The sequence below is a fragment of the Grammomys surdaster genome, unplaced genomic scaffold (assembly GCF_004785775.1).
Source record: "Grammomys surdaster isolate TR1022 unplaced genomic scaffold, NIH_TR_1.0 265, whole genome shotgun sequence".
Taxonomy (NCBI): Eukaryota; Metazoa; Chordata; class Mammalia; order Rodentia; family Muridae; genus Grammomys; species Grammomys surdaster.
This window is the reverse complement of record NW_021604706.1, coordinates 2,866,595-2,886,388: the sequence shown is the minus strand read 5'-3', so window position 1 is coordinate 2,886,388 and position 19,794 is coordinate 2,866,595. Positions and strand designations below refer to the sequence as shown.

Here is a 19,794-nt window from a genome sequence, read left to right as displayed (position 1 = left end):
TCTCCCTCTCCCTCTCCCTCTCCCTCTCCCTCTCCCTCTCCCTCTCCTCCCCTCTCTCTCTCACACACACACACACACACAATAACAACAAATAAATAATTCAAAGACAACTTATGGCAGATTAGACAGAGACTTGACGTGCCAGGGTCGGGGAATGCCCAGGGGACCCTACCCTCACAGAGGAGAAAGAGAGAAGGGATGGAGGGAAGGACTCTGTGAGGGAGGGACCAAGAGGGGTAGGAGTGTTTGGGGTATAAATTAATTAATTTTTAAACAGTTATAACAGAAAAATGTTATAGTAGATTAAAACCCACCTTAATTTCTCTATTCTAATTTGATTACTTCCAAAAAGAATTTATTTCCAAATATTGTATTCTGAGACACTGAGGGTTAGGATTTTAATATATATTTTCTTTTTTAATAGTTTTAAATATTTTTCTTTTTTAGAAAAATCAAGTCTTTGAGAATTTAGCAAACTATATTTTAACTATATTCACTCCCCCTCCCCAACTTCTCCCAGATTCCTCTGTTTACTATAGGAGGACAGCTCTGGCTGTCTCTGGTTCACTCTTAAAGGTAGCTGAGAGAGGGGGGTAGGTGGGGGCGGAGATCAGCAGGGGACAAGACTTGGTCTTTCAAGATATTAGAGTTGCTGTCTTAAGTCTAAATTACTTTGCAGCAGTAGCTAGCCTGGCTGTTTGAGTTCCTCTGAGGCCAGAAACTACAGTCTCTGGTGTTTAGCAACAGTGGGAATTTAAGTAAAGAATTAATTGCTAGGGCTTTTTTCTTGCTTGCCCAGAAGCCTTGCCTCCCTCCCTTGTCAGGGAGGTTTGGAGTAATAAACTTTTATTGAACCAGAAGAGAGTCACTTACAGAAGTAAAAACTTTTACACAAGCAATATGCATAAGCTCAAATAAATTCATATATAAATTCACTCATACACATTCATACATCTTCATGTATTTCAATTGGGACCATCTACACATTTATGTTATAATTACATACTTATACTTACATACATACACACACACACACATATACACACACACACATCTATATTTACATATGCATATGTAGCAAAATCCCAAGAGCCAATGCAGAAAGAACTCACTAATTCTGGATGAAAAATGTGCTAAGATATTTATTGCATATAGAAAGAAAAAGCATCTACGCGTTTTATTGCTAAATGAATTAAACTCAAGTCTGTAAGAAAAAAAGCTTTGTCCTCTTTAGCAAGACTAAGCCTGCCTTGCTGTTTTTTTTTAAAAAAAAAAAAAAGACCAACGCAAGAAGCCTGCCTGCTCTTTCTGCTTCTTCTTTGTCCCTCTTTCTCTCTGCATTCTGCACAATGCTCTCTTAATTTCTATGTTCCTTCTTAATTTCTAAATTAATCTAATCAGTTGTCCTCCTTCCTCCTCCTAATCTTACTCTATCTATCCTCCTGCTGTGATGTAATACTGCCATGCAATGTAATCATTCCTAGTGTTTTGTAACTTTTTCTAGGGAAATGGACAGCATGGTTGTTCCAAGAATCCTTTTTTTTTTTTTACAGAAGTTCACTAAAAGTTCAAACATAAATTCAAGTCATAAACAGAGAATGTTTACATATATATCCATTAAGACTAGACATTCACTATCTCTACAGGTTCATCAAGGATTAAAGACCATAACTAAGTTATCATTGAAGTTTTGTATAGATAAACCCAGTCAATATTTTATCTTCTGTCCTTGCACCTACAATAAATCATTAGTTCACTTTTATGGCCTTTGGTTAATTGTTTTACAATCTCTTGGAATGTGTTCTAAGTTGTAAATGTCTGCTTTCTATCTCAGAAGCAATTAACTAATGACTCATGAAGAGTGGCAAAGTTCTCATTGCAATTTTTAATATCAGAGAGGGTTTTAATAGCCCTATTATAAAGGGCTTAATAATTACTAGTATAATTTAGGAATTCATATAGGATCATTATTAAGAATTAAATCATCTATTTAAGAAAAAATTCTAACAGCTGTTAGTTTTGTAATTAAAAAGGAACAAAATAAAAGAAGTTTGCCCTGAACCTTTTAAAAAAAATCATCTATTTGTCTATATAGCATCACTACAAAGCAATACATCTTTGTTGATCTGCCAAAATCTGCCCAATAGGGTGGGCTAATACCTAGTGATTGTTACATATGTTTAATAATAATAGGAAAGACATATCAGCTGCAAGAAGCAATCCTGGGATGAGGTCTCTATAGAACCTTGCCTCATAGAACTCACCCATCCTTAGCTATGTAAAAACTGTGGGCCACTTCCAGGAAGACCATCTGCTACCCTTAGCCTATCCTACATGGCTCCTGACAGCTTGCCTTCCCTATACACCCAATTTTGTATTCTTTTCTTTTTAAACTACCATCAAAGGTCCACAACTGCGCCCAGGAACAGATTGTGTGCTCCATTCCTCCACACCCCACCCACACCCAGAGACAGCTTGATTCCCAGGAATTCCAACAAAACCAGGCTCACAGGTGAGACCCGCTGCCTGCCCCCTATACCTAGACTAACTGGGACAACCCCCTCCCTGATGGGGCCCAGAGATTCCAGGACCTCCTGCCCTGCAGGACACACATCTTCTTCCTGTAGCCTGGGAGCAGATAGTGAGCTCCAGCCTCCCTCCCAAGCTGCCCAACCCAGAGACAGCTTGACTCCCAGGAATTTCCACACAGCCAGGCTCACAGGTAAGACCACCCCCTCCCGATATAATTGGACGCAAAACAATATTCAACAGATACAAGAAGATTGAACTAATCCCATGCATTCTACCAGATCACCACAGAATGGTCTTCAATAACAACAAAAACAATAGAAATCCCACGTACACATGGAAGCTGAACAATGTTCTACTCAATGATAACTTGGTCAAGGAAGAAATAAAGAAATTAAAGACGTTCTAGATTTTAAAGAAAATGAAGGCACAGCATACCCAAACTTATGGGACACAATGGAAGTGATGCTAGGAGGGAAATTCATAGCACTGAATGCTTTCATATAGAAACTAGAGAGATCCTACACTAGCAACTTAACAGCACACCTGAGAGCTCTAGAACAAAAAGAAGCAAACACACCACACCTAAGAGGAGTAGACAGCAGGAAATAATCAAACTCAGGGTTGAAATCAACCAATTAGAAACAAAGAGAATTATCTAAAAACAATCAAAAAAATTAGGAGCTAGTTTTTGAGAAAAATCAAGCAGGTAGATAAGCCTTTAGCCAGACTAAGTAAATGGGCAGTATCCAAATTAATAAAATCAGAAATGAAAAGGGTAACATAACAACAGAAACAGAGGAAATTTAAAAAAATCATCAGATCCTACTATAAAAGCCTATACTCAACAAAACTGGAAAATTTGGACGAAATGAGTGATTTTCTAGATACATACCAGGTACCAAAGTTAAATCAGGATCAGATAAATCATCAAACAGTTCCAAAACCCCTAAGGAAATGGAAGCAGGGCCAGATGGTTTTAGTGCAGAATTCTATCAGACCTTCAAGGAAGAGCTAATACCAAAAATCCTCAAACTATTTCACCAAATAAAAACAGAAGGAACACTACTCAATTCATTCTATGAAGCCACAATTATGCTCATACCCAAACCCCACAAAGACACAACAAGAAAGAAAACTTCAGACCAATTTCTCTTATGACTATCGATTCAAAGATACTTAATAAAATTCTCGCAAACCAAATCCAAGAACACATCAAAATGATCATTCACCATGATCAAGTAGGCTTCTTCCCAGGGATGTAGGGATGGTTCAATATATGGAAATCCATCAATGTAATCTACTATATAAACAAACTCAAAGAAAAAAATCACATGGTCATCTCATAAGATGCTAAAAAAGTCTATAACAAAATATAGCACCCCTTCATGTTAAAAGTCTTGGAGACAGCAGGAATTCAAGGTCCATATTTAAATTCAGTAAAAGCAATATACAGCAATCCAGTAGTCAACATCAAACTAAATGGAGAGAAACTCAAAGCAATCCCACTAAAAAGTCAGGGACAAGACAAGGCTGCCCACTCTCTCCCTATACAGCCAATAGAGTACTCAAAGTTTTAGCCAAAGCAATTAGACTACAAAAGTAGGTCAAAGGAATACAAATTGGAAATAATTCCAGATATCACTATTTGCAGATGATATAATACTATATCTAAGTGACTCCAAATATTCCATCAGAGATCTACAGTGGATAAACAACTTTAGCAAAGTGGCTAGATATAAAATTAACTCAAGCAAATCAGTAGCCTTCCTCTACTTAAAAAAATGAACAGGATTCAAAAGAAATTAGGGAAATGACACCCTTCACAATAGTTATAAGTAATATAAAATATCTTGGTGTGACTTTAACCAAGCAAGTGGAAGATCTGTATGATAAGAATTTCAAGTCTATGAAGAAAGAAGTTGAAGAAGACCTCAGAGGATGGAAAGATCTCCCATGTTCATGGACTGGCAGGTTTAACATAACAAAAATGGCCATCTTACCAAAAGCAATCTATAGATTAAATGTAATTCCCATCAAAATGCAAACTCAATTCTTAACAGAGATAGAGCAATTCTCAAATTCATCTGGAATAAAACAAAAATCCAGGATAGCAAAACTATTCTCAACAATAAGAGAACTTCTGGAGAAATCGCCATCTCTGACCTCAAGCTGCACTACAGACCAATAGTGATAAAAAAAAAATCACATGGTATTGTAACAGAGTCAGACAGGAAGATCAATGAAATGGAACTGAAGATCCAGAAATGAACCCACACACCTATGGTCATTTGATCTTTGACAAAGAAGCCAAAACCATCTAGTGGAAAAAAAGACAGCATTTTCAACGAATGGTGCTGGTTCAACTGGAGGTCAGCACATAGAAGAATGCAAATTGATCCATACTTATCCCCTTTTACAAAGCTCAAGTTCAAGTGGACCAAACCTCCACATAAAACCAGATATACTGAATCTCACAGGAGAGAAAGTGGAAAAGAGTCTCGAACACATGGGCACAGAGAGAAATTTTCCTGAACAGAACATAAATGGCTCAGGCTCAAAAATCAACAATTGACAAATGGGATCTCATAAAATTGCAAAGCTTCTGTAAGGCAAAGGACACTGTCATTAGGACAAAATGGCAACCTACAGATTGGGAAAAGATCTTTACCAACCCTATATCTCATAAAGGAATAAAATCTGAAATATACAAAGAACTCAAGAAATTAGACTCCAGACAATCAAATAACCCTATTAAAAATGGGGTACAGAGCCAAACAAAGAATTCTCAACTGAAGAATCTTTAATGGCCAAGAAGCACCTAAAGAAATGTTCAACATCCTTAGTCACCAGAGAAATGTAAATCAAAACAACCATGAGATTCCACCTCACACCAATCAGAATGGCTAAGATCAAAAACTCATGTGACAGCAGATGCTGATGAAGATGTGTGGAAAAAGAGGAACACGCCCCCATTGTTGGTGGGACTGCAAGCTGGTACAACTCCTGGGGACAGCATACAATGACAGGAGCTGCCTGCAGTAGGCCAGCATGGTGGCATCTCAGAAGCCTGTGGCAGCTCCTTGTAAAAAGGATGGTGTCTGGGACCCTGAGAGGCAGGAGACACATGCCTCCAGGGGACTCACCATCTGAAATAAGGGACTGCCTGCAGTAGGCCAGGATGGAGACATCTCAGTAGCCTGTGGCAGCTCTTTGTGAAAACACAGTTGTTCCCATTTTTCCTAACCTTAGCCCTGGACAACGGCTGTATAGATTTCATTTGTGCATGACTGCTTTTCAGTTGGCCTTGGTGTGCATAATTTTTCTATTATATCTGACTTTCTTCTTTCTTCTGCTCTGGTGAATTCTGTGAAACTAGATGTTCCTTGATGTAATGATTCTTAAACAATTAAAAATTGAGGCCTAGGGCACAGCACAGCCCAGTCCTAATGGGTCAGGTGCATGCTGTGTGTTCTCATCTTGGAAACAATGTAGTAACTAACTGCACAATGGTAGTTAAAGATTAGTGCTTGACTTGTAAAGAAAGTTGGAAGAAATTTTTATTGGATATTTTATATACATTTCAGATGTTATCCCCTTACCCCATTCCCCCTCCCACCCAGGAACCCCCTATCCCATCCCCCCTCCTCCTGCTTCTATGAGGATGTTCCTCCACTCTCACCTCCCCACCCTCGGATTCCTCCACACTCAGCGTCCAGCCTTCATGAGACCAAGGAACTCCTCTCCCACCTATGCCCGACAAGACCATCTTCTCCTACATATACAGCTGGAGCCATGGGTCCCTCCCTACGTGCTCCCAAGCTGGTGGTTTAGACCCTAGGAGCTCTGGTTGGTTGGTATTATTGCTCTCCTCATGGGGCCGAAAACCCTTTCAGCTCCTTCAGTCTTCACTCTAACTCCTCCATTGGGAACCCCTTGATCATCAGTTCAATGGTTAGCTGTAAGCATCCAATAATCAGAATAGCCAGAAGCTGGAAAGAATCCAGATGTCCTTCAACAGAGGAATGGATACAAAAAACGTGATACATTTATACAATGGAGTATTACTCAGCTATTAAAAACAATGAATTCAAGAAATTCTTAGGCAAATGGATAGAACTAGAAATTATTATCCTGAGTGAGGTAACCCAATCACAAAAGAACACACATGGCATTCACTCACTGATTATTGGATATTAGCCCAGAAGCTTGAAATAACCAAGATTCAACTCACTGACCACATGAAGCTCATGAAGAAGGAAGACCAAGTGGGGGCACTTAGGTCTTTCTTAGAAGGAGTAACAAAATACTCAAGGGAGCAAATATGGAGACAAAGTGTGGGACAGAAACTGAAGGAGGGGCTGTCTGGAGACCATTCCACCTGGGTATACATCCCATATGCAGTCACCAAAGGTAGATGCTGATGTGGATGTCAGGAAGTGCATGCTGACAGGAGCCTGACATAGCTGTCTCCTTAGAGGTCTGCCAGAGTTTGACATATTCAGAGGCAGATATACCACCACTGGGTATATACCCAAAAGATGCTCCAGCATCTAAGAAAGGACACATGTTCTACTACGTTCATAGCAACCTTATTTATAATAGCCAAAAGCTTGAAACAACCTAGATGTCCCTCAACAGAAGAATGGATACAGAAAATGTGGTATATTTACATCATGGAGCTATGATGACTTCATGAATTTTGCAGACAAGTGGACAGAACTAGAAAATATCATCCTGAGTGAGGTAACCCAGACCCAAATGGACACACATGGTATGTACTCACTGATAAGTAGATATTAGCCCCAAAGCTCAGAATACCCAGGATACAACTTACAGACCGTATGAAGCTTAACAATAAGACTAAAGTATGAATGCTTCAATCCTTCTTAGAAGGGGCAACAAAATAATCATGGGAGGTAGAGGGAGAGAAGAACCTGGAAGGGAGAGATGAGGGGGAGGGGGAAAGGGGGACCAGGATCAGGTATGGGAAGAAACAGGAAAGAAGTCCTGAGGGCCAGGAGAATGAACAGAAGTAAGTAGCAGTTGGGGTAGGGAATGGGGGGAATACCACTACAAAGTCCCAGATGCCAGGGATGTGAGAGGCTTCTAGGATCCAATGGGGATGACATTAGCCAAAATAGCCAACAGAGGGGAAATAGAACCTGAAGAGACCACCTTGAGTAGATAATTATGGCCCCCAGTTGAGGGATGGGGCTACCCACCCATCTCAAATATTTTAACCCAAAATGGTTCCTGTCTAAAGAAAATGCAGGGACAAAAACTGAGCAGAGACTGAAGGGAAGGCCATCCAGGGACTGCTTCATTGTGTGATCCATTCCACCTGCAGATACCAAACCCAGACACTATTTCTGGTGCCAAGAAATGCTTGCTGACAGGACCCTGGTATAGCTGTCCCCTGTGAGACTCTGCCAGCACCTGACCAATACAGATGCAGACACAGCCTGAGCCTGGGACCCCAATGGAAGAACCTCATAGGTTGGGACCCCAATGGAAGAACCTCATAGGAAGAACAACAATATCAACTAACTGGATCCCTCAGAGCTCCCAGGGACTAAACCATCAACCAAAGAGTATACATGGGTAGGTTCATGTGGGTAGATCCATGGCTCCTGCTACAAATGTAGCAGAGGATGGCCTTATCTGGCATCAATAGGAGGAGAGGCCCTTGGTCCTATAGAGGCTTGATGCTCCAGCATAGAGGGATGCTAGAGAGGTGAGGGGGGAGTGGGTGGGGAAGCACCTACTTTAGAGGCAAAGGGGAGGGGGAAGGGATTGGGGGTTTGCAGAGGAGAGACTGGGAAAGGGGACAACACTTGAAATGTAAATAAATAAGATGATCAATTAATAAAAAAAGAAAACACACAGAGAAACCCTGTCTTGAAAAAAGAAAGAAAAAAGAAAACAAAAGATAGAAGTGAGAAATAAATATAATAAATTATAAAAAAGTATGTTAACTAAAAAAAGAATAAAATATAGAAAAATACCCATCCAGCTTAATTTGGGCTGCCCATATACTCTAAGGTGTGTTGCTTTCCACTAAAATTTAGTCTACCTGCCAGGAACCATATCCTAAAGCAAAACTCACTCTCTTTCTCTCAGTACCTATCAATTACCAATACATCCTTAGCTAAGAGTAAGACCCCATCCTCCAGGTGGAGATTTTGTCTGACTTGACCTTTCAAAGGTCTTGTGCATGCTGTCACAATCACCATGAGTTCATGTGTGCGATTTCCCGGCTATATCCAGAAAATACTGCTTCCATGTAGCAAGCTACCACCTCTGGCTCTTACATCTTTCCTCCCCCTCTTCTTTTCTCTGGAGACAATTTAATCTACAGCAAGCTCCTCATGACACAATAGGACATCTATGCTTACCCACTGAGAGCAGGTGACTGTAGTTCTCCAGCATTACATCCTGGTATAGGCATCTTTGAAAAGAGTTCAATTGTTGCCATTCCCCTCTACTGAAATCTACTGCCACATCCTCAAATGACACTGGAACCTGTAACAACATAAACTGGTTTAAGAAAATGTTATCAGCACTAAATAATCAGAAGACAGAAAGTTGTTTTAAATGGTTTTGTAGTAACATACCACATGGTATGCACATTAAATACACATATATAATATGTAGAACAGAATCATTGAATCATAATTTTCTGCTATTCTTTTGTTTAATGTGCATTGGCAGTTCACCTGCATGTCTGTATAAGGGTGTTAGATTCCCCTGGAACTGCAGTTACAGACAGTAGTGAGCTGTCATGTGGGTGCTGGGAATCAAACATGATTCCTCTGGAAGTGCAGCCAGTGCTCTTAACCACTGAACCATCTCTCCAGCCCCAATTTCTACTATTCTTGATGTATGATACATAGCCTTTCATTTTAAAAAATACTTTTGTACAACATTTGACCTTGATTTTAATTTTTTGCTTTTTTTTTAAGATTTTTTTTTATTTTATGTGTATGAGCATGTACACATAAACCATGTTCATGCAATGCCCTTGGAATCCAAAAGACGGTACTGAATTCCCTGAAACTGGAGACACAAATAATTTGAGACAACTTCTGGGTGCTGGGAATTGAACCCAGGTCCTCTAAAAGAGCATCCAGTTCCCATAACTGCTGAAACATCCCTCTATTTTTAAAATATCATATAGCTACCATTATTTTTGCATATTGCTTTCATCTACTCTTCAAAAATATAGTTATTTTTCTCTTGATGGCTTTTTATTTCTAATTTGATTATACAATGGTTAGAAACTATACACTGTATAATTTCAATATATAGCCTATCTAGAACTATGTTCAACATTTCCCTGAAGGGAATGTGCATCAGGCTGTTGATGGGTGTAGGCTTCTATAATATATAAATCAAGTTGGGTGCATATTGTTGAAATTTTCTATATCATTTTCTGATATTCCTAATTGTTCAATCATTTGTCAATATCATAGTAATAATTAAGGGATCTTAAAGTGTGTAGTGTTATGTAAAACTCCTAAGATAGTCAAAGCAAGAAAAATAAAGATTTATACACTCTAATGTTAAGAGTTCCGATAAAGAGAAACATTTAACAAAATGTTCAACATCCTTAGCCATTAGGGAAATGTAAAAATTATTTTGAGATTCCATTGTCCACTTACCAGAATAGCTAAGATAAATAACATAAGTGATAGCTCATGCTGGCAAGGATGTAAAGCGAGGAGAACACTATTCCTTGCTAGTAAAAGAACAACTTGTATCACTATGAAAATCAATACAGAAGTTCCTCAGAAAGTTGGGAATTGATCTACTCAAGATTCAGCTTTACTATTCTTAAGCATATACCCAAAGGATGCTCCATTCTACAACAAAGACACTTGCTTGGCCATGTTCATTGTGGCTTTATTCATAATAGCCAGAAACTGAAAATAAACAGAGATGTCCCTCAACAGAAGAATGGATGAATAAAATGTGGCACATTTACAAAGTGGAGTATTACTCAGCTGTTAAAAATGACATTATGTGATTTGCAGGCAAACAGAAGTAACTAAAACAATCATCCTGAGGTAACCAAGACTCAGAAAGGTAAATATGTCATGTATTCACTTATAAAGGGATATCAACTGTTAAGTAAATGATAACCAAGCTACAATCCATAGACTCAGAGAGGTTAGGTAAAGAGGAAGGGTCTAGGGGGATGCAGGATCTGTGAAGGAAAAATACAATGGATTTTTATGGGTGGACTGGAGGCAGGTGGGGACAGGAAAAGGAGGAATTAGGTGGAGTAGAGGTGAGATGGAGGGAGAGAATGTGGGAAGACATGGCTGGAATTGAGGGGCATTTAGGGGGTGGTATGAAAACCTAGTGCACTGGAATCTTCCTGGAATCTATGATGATGATCCTAATGAAGACTCTTAGTAATAGGGGATATGGAATCTCAACTGGCCATCTCTTGTGGCCAGGCATGTCTTCCAGTGGAGGAACTGGGTTTCAATCCATTGAGTTGCTGGTCAAAGGAGTTCATAAAAATTCCCCAAACAACCCAGGCTGATGCTAAGACTAAAAGGATTACTCTCCACAAACAGACAGTGGGGCCCTATTACTGAGGACATCCACACAATTCATTGAACATGGAGAAGTTGAGTTGGTGCCTACACAGAGCCTTCACCTCTACATTCTAGTATCTTTGGTGGGAAAGGTATTCTGTAGGCTATTATGGACACCAACCCAGCCACCAAACCTTTGACCTACAAGCTGTCCTGTCTGAAAAATATGCTACAGCAATGATGGCAAATCTGTGGTTATAGTCAACAAATATCTGATTTGACTTAAGGCCTACTCTATCAGAAGGAACCTATACGTGATACTACTTGAATAACCAAGAACCAAAGAAAACAGAACCCAGAGACCTGAGGCAAAACCAACATGATTGGTTTAAAAAAAAAACAATGAAATGATTCCTAATAATACCCTGCTATACTCACAGATCAGTGATCATCATCAGAGAGTCATCAGTCATCATCAGAGAGGCTTGCTCCAGCACCAGATGGGAACAGATACAGAAAATAACAGCCAGACAGTATGAGGATAAAGAGTCAACATTGGAGTTCTCCATCAAATACCTTCTCTCAGTGATCAGGGAATCCCACAGAAGAAGAGCTGAGTCACAAAAACTTTAAGAGATGGGGACACCAGGAGAAGGCGGCCCTCTGAATCAACTAAACAAGGTTCATGTGAGTTCACAGAAACTGAAGCAGAAAGCACAGGGCTAGCATGGGTCTATACCAGGTCCTCTGCATATTCATTATAGCTATTAGCTTAGTGCTTTTAGAGAACTCCTGACTATGAGAACAAGTGGGTATGTGACTCTTCTGCCTGCCCTTGGGACTCTTTTCCTCATGTGGGGTTGCTGTGTCTAACTTCATATAAAAGTTTTTGTTTGATTTTATTATATTTTATTTTATCATGTTTGGTTGTTATCTCTTAAAAAGCCTGTTCTTTTCTAATGAGAAACAGAATGGGAGTGGATCAGGAGGGGAGGGGAGGTGGGGAGTAACTGGGAGTAGTAGAGGACAGGAAATTATAACCAAGATATAGTATGTGAGAAAAGAATCAATTTTCAATTTTTTAAAAAATAGTTACCATAAAAGAACAGCAATTCAGACAATATGCTACTGGTTTAAGAACAGATGTATCAATAAATATACACAATAAAACCAAGAAAGAACTACATATGTATGGCCAACTGTTATTCGACAAAGGTGTTAACATGATCTAATGGGTAAAATAAAATCTTTTCAACAATTTTTGCTGGAGGAAATAAGTATCAGCACTGGAAGAACATAATGACCTTGACTAAAAAATTGCTAAAAATAATGCTTAAAAAAAAAGTTCCCGACAGCTTGTCTGACACTAAATTGGGTGGGGTAGAGAGTAGGAGGCGGTAGTCCGGGGTGGTGGGAGAAGGAGGAGGCGGCGAATCACTTATAAATGGTGCCCAAGCAGGACCCGAAGCCTAAATTCCAGGAGGGCAAGCGAGTGCTGTGCTTTCATGGGCCGCTTCTTTATGAAGCAAAGTGTGTAAAGGTTGCCATAAAAGACAAACAAGTGAAGTACTTTATCCATTACAGTGGTTGGAATAAAAATTGGGATGAATGGGTGCCAGAAAGCAGAGTACTCAAATACATGGACACCAATCTGCAGAAACAGCAAGAATGTCAAAAGACCAAACAGTAACAATATGCAGAGGGCAAGATGAGAGGGGCTGCTCGAGGGAAGAAGGCATCTGGTCTGCAACAGAAAAATGTTGAAGTGAAAAGAAAAAAGAACAAGCAGAAAACATCTGGAAATGGAGATGGTGGCAGTACCAGTGAGACACCTCAGCCTCCTGGGAAGAAGAGAGTCTCGGTAGATCCTACTGTTGAAAATGAAGAAACATTCCATTCATGCACAGAGTTGAAGTTAAAGTGAAGATTCCTGAAGAGCTGAAACCATGGCTTGTTGATGACTGGGACTTGATCACCAGACAAAAGCAGCTTTTTTATCGTCCTGCCAAGAAGAATGTGGATTCCATTTTGGAGGATTATGCAAATTATAAGAAGTATCGAGGAAATACAGATAATAAGGAGTATGCTGTTAATGAGGTTGTGGCAGGGATAAAGGAGTACTTCAATGTAATGCTGGTCACTCAGCTACTCTACAAATTTGAGAGACCACAGTATGCTGAAATTCTCGCCGATCATCCAGATGCACCCATGTCCCAGGTGTATGGAGCGCCACATTTACTGAGATTATTCGTGCGAATTGGAGCGATGTTGGCCTATACACCTCTAGATGAGAAAAGCCTCGCTTTATTACTGAACTATCTACATGATTTCCTCAAGTACCTGGCACAGAATTCTGCAACTTTGTTCAGTGATTATGAAGTGGCTCCTCCGAGTACCATCGGAAAGCCGTGTGAGGGGCGTGCTCTCTCTCACTCATTCTTGGATCTCTGTAAACAGTTTGGTTCTTAGTCCTTCTCTTGTACAAATGATGTACTTTGAAGACCGTTAGTGTATAACAGAGTTGATGTTTGTTTTCTGTTTGATTTTAAACAGAGAAAATAAAAGGAGTAACCGCTCCTTTTTTCTTTCTTTTTTTCATTTCAAAGTTTCTACCAGTGTATCAGTGATGGACAACAGAGAGACATGCTGTAGAGTGTTTGCCTAGTTGACAAAGCTGCTTTTGAATGCTGGTGGTTCTGTTCCTTTGACACTACGCACTTTTATAATATGTGTTAATGCTCTATGACAAAATGCTCTGATTCCTAGTGCCAAAGGTTCACTTCAGTGTATGTAACTGAACACTCATCCATCTGTGCTTTTTTTTTTAATGGTGCTTAAAGAGCCCATCCTTTGCGAGTCATCCATGTTGTTCCTTAGGCATTTTATCTTTGCTCAACTGTTAAAGAATGGTGACTTGTCTTCATGGTTTTTGTATTTGTGTCTAATGCACGTTTTAACATGATAGATGCAATGCATCGTGTAGCTACAGTTTTATGGAAAAGTAGGAGTTGTTTTTCAGATCTTCAATAAATTTTTCCTTTAAATTTCAAAAAAAAAAAAAAAAAAACTAACCAGGGCATCATTGTGCATGCCTGTAATGTCAACATTTGGGAGACTGAGTTAAAAGAATCTCAAGTTTAAAGCCACCCTGAGTTGCATGGTGAGACGAAGAAGAAAGAAAAAAAAAGAAGAAGAAAGAAGAAGGAGGAGGAGGAGGAGGAGGAGGAAGAGGAGGAGGAGGAAAAGGAAGAGGGAGGAGGAAGGAGGAGGAAGAGGAGGAGGGAGGAGGAAGGAGGAGGAAGAGGAGGAGGAAGAGGAAGGAGGAGGAAGAGGAGGAGGGAGGAGGAAGAAGGAGGAGGAGGAGGGAGGAGGAAAAGGAGGAGGAAGGGGAGGAGGAGGAGGAGGGAGGAGGAGGAGGAGGAGGAAGGGGAGGAAGAGGAGGAGGGAGGAGGAGGAGGAGGAAGAAGAAGAAGAAGAAGAAGAAGAAGAAGAAGAAGAAAAGTTGAAGAAGTTTAATATACTGAAGAATTATTCAAATTGGTTATCTACTACAAAAGAATTAACATTTAAAACAAGGGATGGTATAGGGTTGGAGAAACAGCTCAGTGGTTAAGAGCACTGACTGCTCTTCCAGAGGCCCTGAGTTCAATTCCCAGAAACCACATGGTGCCTCACAATCATTTATAATGGGATCCAATGCACTCTTCTAGTGTGCATCTGAAGACAGCTGCAGTGTACTCATATAAATAAAAAATAAATAAATCTTTAAAAAAAAACAATGGTTTCATTCTGACAAAGGAATGTCATTCAAAAAAAGGGATGGTATGTTCATTTGCAAACAGGACAAGTCAGTGGCATGTCAACTAACTAAATTACAAAGAAAGGAAGGGAAAAAAAGGGAGGGAGGGAGGGAGGGGGGGGGAGGGGAGGGTTGGGGAGGGGAGGGGAAGGGAGGGGAGGAAGAAATATTGGATTTACTGACTTAAAAAAGTGAAATTTTCTTGGTTGCTCATAGTAGGGATTAGACATGAGGCCTTGTGAATGTTATGCAAGCACTCTCACACTGAGTTATATTCCTAGCCCTCTTTCACATTTTATTTTGAAACAAGGTCTCTCTATGTTCCCCAAGCTGGCCTTGAACTCATTCTGCTGACCAGATATGCCCTGAACTTCTGACTGTTTCTTTGTTAGGCTGTAGCTGAGATTACAGGCTTTTGTCACCAGGCCTGGTTAAGCGGGTTTTCACTTATCATTATCACTGGAAGACTAAAGGGGAAGCCAGTGAAGCATCCAAAGAAATAGGACTATCTAGATTCTGCAGATGACCAGTTACGTCCAGCTCCTGTTACCAAGCCTTACCTACAATGTTGGACTGACTCAAGTTATGAACTCAAAATAGTTCCTTCCTTCCATGAGTTGCTTTTGTTAGGTATTTTATTACAGCAATAAGAGAAGTAATTTATACGAAAACTAGTTCATCTTTCTTTACAAAAAAAAAATTCCCAAACCCAATTGTTTTATGTCTCCCTCCCTGTAACCGTATGGGTCTGTTTCCGGTTGTCTCTGGGTTTCTGTTGGGATACTTTTGCTTTCTGTGTGACTGGTTATCTCTCATTACCTAACAGAAACCATCATTTCAAGATTGAGATATAGATAGATAGATGATAGATAGATAGATAGATAGATAGATAGATAGATAGATAGATATAGATATCAATATATCACGTTTCAGTGTTGTTCAAATGACATTTGCCCTTTAGTTGATTCACTGTCAATAGATTCAATGAATCACTAATAAAATATCTAAGTTTCTCATCCCCCCAGTAGAAAATGCTGTGCTAATTGTAAGATTTATATGAAAACACAGAATTTAAGTATCTAAAATAACTGGAAATAAAGGAACATAGTCGGAGGGATTGTGATGAGTACCTTTGAAGCTTACTGTGAATCCAGTGCAGTAACTTATTTTTTAGTGAAAAGTGAGACACAAGCATTATTGGAGTGGATTGAGAGCTAGAAAGAGCAAGTCACATCCAGGAATGACTTACGGTTAGTAAATGATGGACCTCAGCTTTATTTGTGGCATCTCGTCCTCCCTGTCAAGCTGTGAACATGTAAGTTCACATCCACAAAGTTAGGCAAATAAACCCAAACAGAGGCAAGTTCATGGCTCCATGAAACTCTGGGCTTCAGCCTTTACTTGCAGTCAGGCATTTCTCCATGGCCCTCTCAGCTCATAGTTGAACTTGGGCACTTTTGAAAAATACCTTTTTATTTTTGTTTTTTGTTTTTCAAGACAGTGTGTCTCTGTGTAGCCCTGGCTGTCCTGGAACTCACTCTGCAGACCAGGCTGGCCTCGAACTCAGAAATCCGCCTGTCTCTGCCTCCCAAGTGCTGGGATTAAAGGCGTGCACCACCACTGCCCAGCAAAAATATCTAGTATGTTTTGTTTCTTTTGCCAGTGGGATAGTTAGCTAAGCTTAGAAATCACCACACTGCTAAAACTGCAAACTCCATATTGAATTTTAACATTCTTGATGAATAATTCTGGAACTTGTATTTTTACATATGGTTCAAAACTAGCCACACTAATCCATGTATTCCTAATTTATTGTTTCAGAATGATAATTAGCATTCTATTGTGCCACATATTACATTTTTCTTTGGGTGTTTAAGTTATTTCCAAATCCCAAAGTTTTATTTATAGAAAATGTTTCAAAAATGGATAATTTTGTGATATAAAATATCAAGTAGAATATTACTGAGCAATAAATTAGGTGCATTTTAAAATTCAAATAGACATTTTCTATACTGCTCCCTCCCCCCCCAAAAAAAGAGTGACCTAGTCTAGCAAAGTCTCCTAGTAATGAGGGATACAGACACTGAACTGGCCATCTTATATAACCAGGCAAGGCTCCTAGCAGTGGACTGGACCATCAACCCAACCACAAAACCTATAATATGTCTTCCCTGAAAGATGTGCAGGGGTAATGGTGGCATGTAACTTTGTCTGATTTGACTTAAGGCCCACTCTACAAGATGGAACCCATACCCAACACTGTTTGGGTAACCAAGAACCAGAAAGTAGATAGCCCAGAGACCTATGGTAAAACCAAAACTACTGGTCTTAAAAAAAAAAAGTCAATGAAATGATTCCTAGTGATATTCTTCTATACTCAGAGATGAGTGACTAGCCCTACTGTCATTAGAGGGGTGACATCCAGCAACTGATGGGAGAAGATGCAGAGATCCTCAGCTAAACACTAGGCAGAGCCAGGGAAACCTCGCAGAACAGTGGTAGTTAAGATTGATTGTAGGAACCATGATAACTCGGTTCACAGACTCTAACTAAACAGGACTCATAGGGGCACACAGAGATTAATGCAACAAACCAAACATGGAGCCTTTATGGGTCTGAACAAAGTTCTCTGCATATACCTTATGTAGCTTGGCGTTCTTGTGGGACTCCCAACAGTGGAAGTGAGGGTATCTCTGACTCTTTTGTCTGTGCTTGGGATCCTTTTCCTCCCACTATGTTGTCTTGCCCAGTCTTGATATGAGGATGTGTGCTAAGTCTTTTTTTTTTTTTTTGGTTTTTCGAAACAGGGTTTCTCTATGTAGCCCTGGCTGTCCTGGAACTCACTCTGTAGACCAGGCTGGCCTCGAACTGTGCCAAGTCTTATTGTACCTTGTTGGGTGATTCCTATGAGGCCGGTTCTTTTGGTTTTGTTTGTTTGTTTGTTTGTTTTTGTTTTTTAAGGGAAATGGAGGGAGAGTGGATCTGGAGAAAGAGTAGGTGGGAGGAAGGACTAGGAGGAGTGAAGGAGGGTAAACTACAGACAGGATATAATGTATAAAAGAAAGACAAAAGTTAGAAAATTTTAAAAAACACAAATAGGGGTTAATATTATAAGTGCTCAGACCAAAGACAAGCTGTAGGGAAATCCTAAATCACTGTGGTCATGATCAGTATTTTGCTAGCAATATGAGCAGTGAAGGCAACTCTGAGGTGATGTTAGACAGAAATAGGGATCAAGGTATTAAGAAATGGATAAAAGCCCATCTGTTTTGGCAGAGTAGAAAATAATTGTTCTCATGTCTTAATGATTTCTGAGAAGATATCTGGCAAAAGAAATATTTAAAGTGTTCATGGTTTTTCTTGACTGCTTATAGTAAAAATACAAAAGAAATAAATAATCAAAAGGGAAGCAGAATTTAAAGACTTAGAAGCTTTTTTGAATTTCCAATTGTAAAAAACAAAAAGTCGGCGATCTGAATTCTTGCTTAGGCTGCGAGGCTAAGCACTGCAAGGGAATATAAATAAAAGACAAAAATATCTATCTGGGTTCCCTGAGGGACAAGCCTGACTACAGAGGGGTTGACGTCAAAAGTATCCCCTCTCCAGGAAAAAGACATCGGGATGGGTATGGCCCTCATGCCACACTGGACAATGACAGGAGGACTGGAGCCATTACAAGGTCCCCTTCAAATACTGGAGGTCAGGCCTCTATCCCCGCCTTCGCAAGTTTAGAATTGCCACAGCCCTTCTATACTTAGAGAAGGGAGGAGATGTCAGGGGCAGCTCTGCTTACCCACTGAAGGCCTAAAATTAGCCATAGGCCTCAAATCAGCAATAGGCCTGTCATACATGTATACTAACACCAAGTCTTGGATCTCAGTGGGGAAACATTGAAACAGATGGCTATAAGCTAATGTCAAAAGGCAGCTTTTGTGGAAATTTACAAGCCTGAGTAGTCATAGACCTTGTAAATAGGTAGCCTGGGCAGACAATACCAACTTAGATAAGGACAAGTGAGTCATAGGCAGAGTCATAGTGACTTGTCCCCTGAACCTTCACCCAGCCAATACCCGGTTCTGATGATATCTGTATTCCCCCTGATCACCCACACTCCAGTGTCATTCCCTTCCCTACATCCTGCCTTTCTGTGTTTATAACCCCTGTGTGAATGAATTACGATTTGAGAAAAAAAAATTAAAAAAAAAAAAGTCATGTTTGAAAAAGAATAAAGGTAGAACCAAGCTATCATTTGGTAACAATAACAGTTTTAATAGGAGAAAGATATTACCCTGAAGGTATTTTCAAGATTGTCAGTGTTTTCTATTCCTATCATAAGCAAAAGTGCCAGGGTCTGGGTAGCTGAACAATTTCAAAGGCATTTTAAGCACCCATGGGATCACTGGGCACCCATGGGATCACTAGGGCTGTCTTAAGTCTCTGCTTCCTAAGTTCCAACATATAGCTCTTCTTGGCCATTCCTATCAAGAAGAGACAAGTGTAGTTTGAATGGCTGTCTGTAAATTGACTGTGTTCCAAGTAACTACTTATCTATGTTCCTTTATGCTATCAGTAAACTCAGTGGTTCCCCACCCTAGCCTTAAATGGAATCATTTATTTACCCAGGCATTGGCCTCTCTACTGGAGGTGACTAGAAATAGACTGGTCTGCAAATAGTGGTATTTTGACTTCTTCCTTTCCTATTTGTATCCCTTTGACTTCTTGTTGTTGTCTAATTGCTCTGGCTAGGACTTCCAGTACTATATTGAATAGGTAAGGAGAGAGAGAGCAACCTTATCTAGTCCCTGATTTTAGTGGGATGGCTTCAAGTTTCTTTCCATTTAATTTGATGTGGGCTACTGGTTTGCTGTATATTGCTTTTACTATGTTTAGGGATGGGCCTTGAATTCCTGATCTTTC

At 39.8% G+C, this 19,794-nt stretch overlaps 1 protein-coding gene and 1 pseudogene across 1 annotated transcript in view; one reads left to right on the top strand and one right to left on the bottom strand.

Moving 5' to 3' along the window:
• The window catches only part of LOC114628158 (zinc finger protein 81-like), a 113,798-nt gene that overhangs the window by 44,451 nt on the left and 49,553 nt on the right, over positions 1-19,794 (bottom strand). The window contains exon 6 of the mRNA XM_028776106.1: positions 8,928-9,054. Coding sequence (XP_028631939.1) covers positions 8,928-9,054 — 127 coding nt within the window. The remainder of the gene's footprint in view (positions 1-8,927; positions 9,055-19,794) is intronic.
• On the top strand, positions 12,523-13,492 carry LOC114628159 (annotated as a pseudogene).